We start from the raw sequence: 8980 nt of genomic DNA, 5'->3' as shown, positions 1-8980 counted from the left end.
GGTACCATTGTGTTAGTCTAACCCATATCACTGTATTAGTCTAACCCATATCACTGTATTAGTCTAACCCATATCACTGTATTAGTCTAACCCATATCACTGTATTAGTCTAACCCTATCACTGTATTAGTCTAACCCATATCACTGTATTAGTCTAACCCATATCACTGTATTAGTCTAACCCATATCCACTGTATTAGTCTAACCCATATCACTGTATTAGTCTAACCCATATCACTGTATTAGTCTAACCATATCACTGTATTAGTCTAACCTATCACTGTATTAGTCTAACCTATATCCATGTATTAGTCTAACCCACATACTGTATTAGTCTAACCTATATCACTGTATTAGTCTAACCCACATCACTGTATTAGTCTAACCATATCACTGTATTAGTATAACCCATATCACTGTATTAGTCTAACCTACATCACTGTATTAGTCTAACCTACATCACTGTATTAGTCTAACCCACATCACTGTATTAGTCTAACCATATCACTGTATTAGTCTAACCCATATCACTGTATTAGTCTAACCCACATCACTGTATTAGTCTAACCTATATCACTGTATTAGTCTAACCCATATCACTGTATTAGTCTAACCTACATCACTGTATTAGTCTAACCTACATCACTGTATTAGTCTAACCTACATCACATTTACATTTATTTACATTTAAGTCATTTAGCAGACGCTCTTATCCAGAGCGATTACAAATTGGAAAGTTCATACATATTCATCCTGGTCCCCCCGTGGGGAATGAACCCACAACCCTGGCGTTGCAAGCGCCATGCTCTACCAACTGAGCCACACGGGACCACATAACTAACCTACATCATTGATTAGTCTAACCTACATCATTGTATTAGTCTAATCTACATCATTGTATTAGTCTAACCTACATCTTAGAAAATGTATCATTACGTCCAACCGGCCTCACAACCGCAGACCACGTGTAACCACGCCAGCCCAGGATCTTTACATCCTGCTTCTTCACCTGCGGGATCATCTGAGACCAGTAACCCAGACAGCTGAATAAACTGTGGGTTTGACTGCCTTGACCTGACTGCAGTTCAGCATCGTGACCAGGGTCTTGACCTGACTGCAGTTCAGCATCGTGACCAAGGTCCTGACCTGACTGCAGTTCAGCATCGTGACCAAGGTCCTGACCTGACTGCAGTTCAGCATCGTGACCTGGGTCTTGACCTGACTGCAGTTCGGCGTCCTGACCAAGTTCAGTGGCAAATACTCACCTTCGATGGAGAAGTGTAATCTTCACGGATGATCCCAGTTTCAACTGTACTGGGCAGATTGCAGACAGCGTGTATGGCGTCATGTGGGCGAGCGGTTTGCTGATGTCAACGTTGTGAACAGAGTGCCCCATGGTGGTGGTGGAGTTATGGTATGAACAGGCAGAAGCTACGGACAACGAACACAATTGCATTTTATCAATGGCAATTTGAGTGCACAGAGATACTGTGACGAGATCCTTTTGGCCCATTGTCGGGCCATTCATCCACCACCATCACCTCATGTTTCAGCATGATAATGTACGGCCCCATGTCACAAAGGATCTGCACAAAATTCTTGGAAGCTGAAAATGTCCCAGTTCTTCCATGGCCTGCATACTCACCAGACATGTCACCCATTGAGCATGTTTGGGATGCTCTGGATCGACTTGTACGACAGCGTGTTCCAGTTCCTGCGGGTACCCAGCAACTTTTCATAGCCATTGAAGAGGAGTGGGGACAACATTCCACAGGCCACAATCAACATCCTGATCAACTCTATGCGAAGGAGATTTGGCTTGCTGCGTGAGGCAATTGGTGGTCACACCAGATCCACACCCCTACCTTTTTTAAGTTATCTGTGACCAACAGATGCATATCTGTATTCCCAGTCATGTGAAATCCAAAGATTAGGGCCTTATGAATTCATTTTAATTGAGTGATATCCTTATATGATCTGAAATTGTAGCACGTTGCGTTCAAATTCTGTCTTCACCGAGATCCTTCATTTTGGGGTCACATTCTGTCTCCATTTTGGGGTCACATTCTGTCTTCACTGAGAATCCTGCCATTTTGGGGTCACATTCTGTCTTCACCTGAGATTCCTCCATTTTGGGGTCACATTCTTTCATCGAGTCCCTTTCCAGTTTTGGGGTCACATTCTGTCTTCACCGAGATCCTCCATTTTGGGGTCACATTCTGTCTTCACTGAGATCCTCCATTTTGGGGTCACATTCTGTCTCCACCGATCCTCCATTTTGGGGTCACATTCTGTCTTCCCCCGAGATCCTTCATTTTGGGGTCACATTCTGTCTTCACCGAGATCCTCCATTTTGGGTCAATCTGTCTTCACCGAGATCCTCCATTTTGGGGGTGCACATTCTGTCTCACCGAGATCCTCCATTTGGGGTCACATTCTGTCTTCAACGAGATCCTCCATTTTGGGGTCACATTCTGTCTTCACACCGAGATCTCCACTTTTGGGGTCACATTCTGTCTCCACCGAGATCCTCCATTTTGGGGTCACATTCTTCTCTTCACCGAGATCCTCCATTTTGGTGTCAATCATGTCTGCACCGAGATCCTCCATTTTGGGTCACATTCTGTCTTCACCGAGATTCCTCCATTTTGGGGTCACATTCTGTCTCCACGAGATCTCCATTTTTGGGGTCACATTCTGTCTTCACTGAGATCCCAAAGGGCTCCTGAGTGCAGCGGTCTAAGGCACTTGCATTCAGTTTTAGAGCGCTGCACTACAGACTGGTTCGATTCCAGCTGTATCACAACCAGCCGTGAGTTGGCAGGCACAATCACACCAGCCGTTCCATTAGGGCAGCAACAATTTAATACCATATCGTCGTCCGGGTTTGCCGGTGTAGGCCGCCATTGTAAATAAGAATTTGTTCTTCATTGACTTGCCTAATTAAATTAAAATTAAAAATCCTTCATTTCGTGTCACATTCTGTCTTCACTGAGTCCGTTCATGTTGGGTCATCTTGTCTTCATGGATTTGTTGGGTCACATCTGCTTCACTGAGTCCTTCATTTAATGTTACATTCTGTCTTACTGAGACCTTCATGTTGGGGTCACATTTCTTCAAGAGATCCTTCATTATGTATACTGATCCTTCATGTTGGGGTCACATTCTGTCTTCACAATGAGATCCTTCATGTTTGAGGTCACATTCTGTCTTCACTGAGATCCTTCAGGTTGGGGTCCATTCTGTCTTCAGCTGAGATCCTTCATGTTGGGGTCACATCTGTCTTCACTGAGATCCTTCATGTTTGGGGGTCACATTCTGTCTTCACTGAGATCTTCATTGTTGGGTCACTTCTGTCTCACGAGATCCTTCATGTTAGGTCACATTCTGTCTCACGAGATCCTCCATTTGGGGTCACATTCTGTCTTCAAGACGACTCCATTTTGGGGTCACATTCTGTCTCCACGTGATCCTCCATTTTGGGTCACATTCTGTCTTCACCGAGATCCTTCATGTTGGGGTCACATTCTGTCTCACTGAGATCCCAAGGCTCCTCAGTGGTGCAGCGGTCTAAGGACTGCATCTCAGTTCTAGAGGCGTCACTACAGACTGTTCGATTCAGGCTGTATCACAACCAGCCGTGATTGGAGTTCCATAGGCACGCACACAATTTAATACGCCCAACGTCGTCCGGGTTTTGCCGGTGTAGGCGTCATTGTAAATAAGAATTTGTTCTTCATTGACTTGCCTAGTTAAATAAAATAAAAAATCCTTCATTTCGTGTCAATTCTGTCTTCACTGAGATCCTTCATGTTGGGGTCACATTCTGTCTTCACTGAGATCCTATTTGAATGTTATATTCTGTCTTCACCTGTGGGGTTGTACTGCGTATTGGGTATAAAATGCTTAAACATCTCTCCGGTATGCTGATCCAGACCTAAGTGTTCTTCCTGTGTCTGCTGATCGCTGTGTTTCCATCAATCCATCCCATCTTCCACGGACAGAACCTCATGCTCTTCAGGTCCTGGGGAACATGTGGTGAGTGGTGCTTCTCAAAGACTATACCCTACACTTCCATGGCACTACATGATGAAACGCTTAAGTACTGCTTATGTATGGGTTATGTATGGGTTATGTATGGGTTATGTATGGGTTATGTATGGATTATGTATGGGTTATGTATGGGTTTATTGTATGGATTATGTAAGTGGATTATGTATGGATTATGTATGGGTTATGTATGGATTATGTATGGATTATGTATGGATTATGTATGGATTATGTATGGATTATGTATGGGTTAAGTATGGGTTAAGTATGGGTTATGTATGGCTATGTATGGGTTATGTATGGATTATGTATGGGTTATGTATGGGTTATGTAGTATGGGTTTTATGTTTTAAGTAGATGGTTATATGGTTATAGGGTTATTGTATGGGTTATGTATGGGTTATGTATGGATTATGTAGATGTGTTTGATCTGTATGGGTTATGTAATGGGTTATGTATGGGGGTTATGTATGGGTTATGTATGGGTTATGTATGGATTATGTATGGGTTATGTATGGGTTATGTGTGGGTTATAATGTGGTTACCTTTAAAATATAATGTGCCCCCTTTATTTCCTCTCCTCAGGCCGTTCTGGTTGATGCTGTTCTCAGTTGTAGTGGTCCAACATGTCACCACCAGGTTCTGCTTCATTAAGAAGTCTACAGGGACACGGGACCTCCACAACAGGTATGTACACTAGTGTGTTCTGTAGATTGACTGTGTTGTTAGGTATGATCTGGTCTCTCATTCTAGTTCGAGGATGTATCGTAGGTAGATAGGTTGTACGTTCTCTCACATAACTGACATAGCCTTCGCAAGCCACCCTGATCTCGCGAACTTACATGAATGTTTTGTTGCTTGCGAGATCAGGGTGGCTTACGAGGCCTATCAGTTAAATGTGATCATCATGTTCAGATGGACATTAGTTTCTTATTGGTTCCAGGTGTAGACATTAGTTTCTTATTGGTTCCAGGTGTAGACGTTAGTTTCTTATTGGTTCCAGGTGTAGACATTAGATTATTATTGGTGCCAGGTGTAAACAGGGTAGACATTAGTTTCCTATTGGTGCCAGGTGTGGACATTAATTTCTTATTGGTGGCAGGTACAGATAGGTTAGATTGTTGACTCTGTGTCTCTCTCCTAGGGGTAGTCTCTTCCTGCTGACCTACCTCTTGTTCCCCGTCAATGTTCTGATTGGCGTGGTGCTGGGGGTGTGGCGGCTGGTCATCACGGCCCTGTTCAATATCGTCCACCTGGGACGCATGGACATCAGCCTCCTCAACCGCAATGTAGAGACCTTTGACCCCGGTGAGTCACTGGGACCCTTTGTGTTTATCTGGAGTTCACACAGGTGATCTAACCCATGTCCGGGAAACAACCCTGTCCTTGTCCTAGTCTGGATTTATCCTTGTCCAATCCTCTCAGATCTCCTACCTTCTAGTCTGGACGTGTCCCTGTCCAATCCTCTCAGATTCCTCCCCCCTAGTCTGGATTATCCCTGTCCAATCCTCTCAGATCTCCTACCCCTAGTCTGGACTTGCCCTGTCCAATCCTCTCAGATCTCCTACCCCCTAGTCTGGACTTGTCCTTGTCAATCCTCTCAGATCTCCTACCCCCTAGTCTGGATTTATCCTGTCCAATCCTCCTCAGATCTCCTACCTCTAGTCTGGATTTATCCTTGTCCAATCCTCTCAGATCTCCTACCCCCTAGTCTGGACTTGTCCCTGTCCAATCCTCTCAGATCTCCTACCCCCTACTTTGGACTTGTCCCTGTCCAATCCTCTCAGATCTCCTACCCCCTAGTCTGGACTTGTACCTGTCCAATCCTCTCAGATCTCCTACCCTAGTCTGGACATGTACCTGTCCAATCCTCTCAGATCTCCTACCCCCTACTTTGGACTTGTCCCTGTCCCATCCTCTCAGATCTCCTACCCCTAGTCTGGACATGTACCTGTCCAATCCTCTCAGATCTCCTACCCCCTACTTTGGACTTGTCCCTGTCCCATCCTCTCAGATCTCCTACCCCCTAGTCTGGACTTGTACCTGTCCAATCCTCTCAGATCTCCTACCCCTAGTCTGGACATGTACCTGTCCAATACTCTCAGATCTCCTACCTCCTAGTCTGGACGTGTACCTGTCCAATCTCTCAGATCTCCTACCCCCTAGTCTGGACTTGTCCTTGTCCAATCCTCTCAGATCTCCTACCCCCTAGTCTGGATTTATCCTTGTCCAATCCTCTCAGATCTCCTACCCCCTAGTCTGGACTTGTCCCTGTCCAATCCTCTCAGATCTCCTACCCCTCTAGTCTGGACTTGTCCCTGTCCAATCCTCTCAGATCTCCTACCCCCTAGTCTGGATTTATCCTTGTCCATACTCTCAGATCTCCTACCCCTAGTCTGGATTTATCCCTCTCCAATCCTCTCAGATCTCCTACCTCCTAGTCTGGACGTGTCCTGTCCAATCCTCTCAGATTCCTACCCCCTAGTCTGGAATTATCCCTGTCCAATCCTCTCAGATCTCCTACCCCCTAGTCTGGACTTGTCCCTGTCCAACCTCTCTCTCCAGATCTCCTACCCCCTAGTCTGGATTGTCCTTGTCCATCCTCTCAGATCTCCTACCCTCATCTATCTGACTTTCCATCTGTCCAATCCTCACTTGATCTCCTAGTCTGAATCCTGTCCAATCCTCTCAGATCTCCTACCTCCTAGTCTGGATTTATCCTTGTCCAATCCTCTCAGATCTCCTACCTCCTAGTCTGGACTTATCCTTGTCCAATCCTCTCAGATCTCCTACCCCCTAGTCTGGACTTGTCCCTGTCCAATCCTCTCAGATCTCCTACCCCCTACTTTGGACTTGTCCCTGTCCAATCCTCTCAGATCTCCTACCCCCTAGTCTGGACTTGTACCTGTCCAATCCTCTCAGATCTCCTACCCCCTAGTCTGGACATGTACCTGTCCAATACTCTCAGATCTCCTACCTCCTAGTCTGGACGTGTACCTGTCCAATCCTCTCAGATCTCCTACCCCCTAGTCTGGATTGTCCTTGTCCAATCCTCTCAGATCTCCTACCCCTAGTCTGGACTTGTCCTGTCCAATCCTCTCAGATCTCCTACCCCCTAGTCTGGACGTGTACCTGTCCAATCCTCTCAGATCTCCTACCCCTAGTCTGGATTTATCCTTGTCCAATCCTCTCAGATCTCCTACCTCCTAGTCTGGACTTATCCTTGTCCAATCCTCTCAGATCTCCTACCCCCTAGTCTGGATTGTCCCTGTCCAATCCTCTCAGATCTCCTAGCCCCTACTTTGGACTTGTCCCTGTTCCAATCCTCTCAGATCTCCTACCCCCTAGTCTGGACTTGTACCTGTCCAATCCTCTCAGATCTCCTACCCCTAGTCTGGACATGTACCTGTCCAATACTCTCAGATCTCCTACCTCCTAGTCTGGACGTGTACCTGTCCAATCCTCTCAGATCTCCTACCCCTAGTCTGGACTTGTCCTTGTCCAATCCTCTCAGATCTCCTACCCCTAGTCTGGATTTATCCTTGTCCAATCCTCTCAGATCTCCTACCTCCTAGTCTGGACGTGTCCCTGTCCAATCCTCTCAGATCTCCTACCCCCTAGTCTGGATTTATCCTTGTCCAATCCTCTCAGATCTCCTACCCCCTAGTCTGGACTTGTCCCTGTCCAATCCTCTCAGATCTCCTACCCCCTAGTCTGGACTTGTACCTGTTCAATCCTCTCAGAGCTCTATAAGGGGAAAGGGCTAGGGGTTGTTTCTGGACAGAGCCCATTTAACTACTACATCTACATTCCTTCTACTACATTCCATTTAGTTTCATAAAGTCATTCTCGCATCTTCTTAGGATGTTTGGTACTATATTTATTGAATACTATATGAATCCTATAAATGGCCAATTTGAATGCAATCAATTAGCTAAACTTCTCAGTGATCAAATTATATTTCAACGAMATTTTTCAGGAGTGCGTATCTGTTTCTAACTACAGAAACGATTTCAGAACATTCTGAGATGTTGGATTTTGAAATCCACTTCCTTGTGCTGTCGTCTGAGGGGGAATGACTCCCATCCTCTTACAATTTCTCTGTAATTGAGCCTAACCCTGTAAGTTTAGTGTTTTAATGTGTGCAACCATTAAGAACCACAGGAGGTTGGTGGCAGATTCATTGGAGGAGGACTGGCTCGTGGTAATGACTGGAGCGGAATATGTGGAACGGTATCAAATACGTCGAACACGTGGTTTCCATGGTTTCCATGGTTTGATGCCATTCCATTTGCTCCGTTCCGGCCATTATGAGCCTCAGCAGCTTCCTAAGAACAGTCCACTAAAGGCATGGAYAGATTTCACCAGTTAGTGCTACAATTCTCTAAAGAGAAGACATTGTATCTAGTTTCAGACACACAATTATATTATTTGAACCAATATGTAGGCTAATGGCCAGAAGTCGTTTTCTCCCGGTTATTTTCACCTTTGAAATGTTTTTTTTTCCTCTCTATCCCTTAAGGATTCTCTCACCATAGTGTTAAGTAAAATGGACCAATTTTCTCTGAATAAATGAATAAATGCATTTATAGAGTTCCCACTTTGAGGACAGAAATAGGATGTGTCCCAAGTGGCATCCTGTTCCTGTAATAGTGCACTACTGTGACCAAGGCCCATTCCAATATTTGTCTCCTCCACTTCACCACGCTGGAAGCAGAAACCTCATACCCCGATTCTCTAGTCTGTGAAACCGGTATCCCTATGCTTTGCCACAGCATTGTGATTGCAGTCCAATCTCAGTAAGCAGCTATGAGACTTCCCAAATAGCACCCTATTTCCATAGGGCTCTGGTCTAAAGTAGTGCACTATATAGGGAATAGGGTTCCATAGGGCTCTGGTCTAAAGTAGTGCACTATATAGGGAATAGGGT

The 8980-nt window shown here is 45.3% G+C and overlaps 1 protein-coding gene across 1 annotated transcript in view; it reads left to right on the top strand.

Moving 5' to 3' along the window:
• Window positions 1–3926: 3926 nt before the first annotated feature.
• LOC112076858 (receptor for retinol uptake stra6-like) overlaps window positions 3927–8980 on the top strand; it is a 28255-nt gene continuing 23201 nt past the window's right edge. Inside the window, exons 1-3 of the mRNA XM_024143515.2 lie at window positions 3927–4038; window positions 4636–4737; window positions 5195–5358. Of these exons, the coding sequence (XP_023999283.2) occupies window positions 4034–4038; window positions 4636–4737; window positions 5195–5358 (271 nt within the window). The 5' untranslated portion in view covers window positions 3927–4033. The remainder of the gene's footprint in view (window positions 4039–4635; window positions 4738–5194; window positions 5359–8980) is intronic.

The sequence above is a fragment of the Salvelinus sp. IW2-2015 genome, unplaced genomic scaffold (genome assembly GCF_002910315.2).
Source record: "Salvelinus sp. IW2-2015 unplaced genomic scaffold, ASM291031v2 Un_scaffold4093, whole genome shotgun sequence".
NCBI classification, from domain to species: domain Eukaryota; kingdom Metazoa; phylum Chordata; class Actinopteri; order Salmoniformes; family Salmonidae; genus Salvelinus; species Salvelinus sp. IW2-2015.
This window is presented reverse-complemented; position numbering and strand designations above follow the sequence as displayed.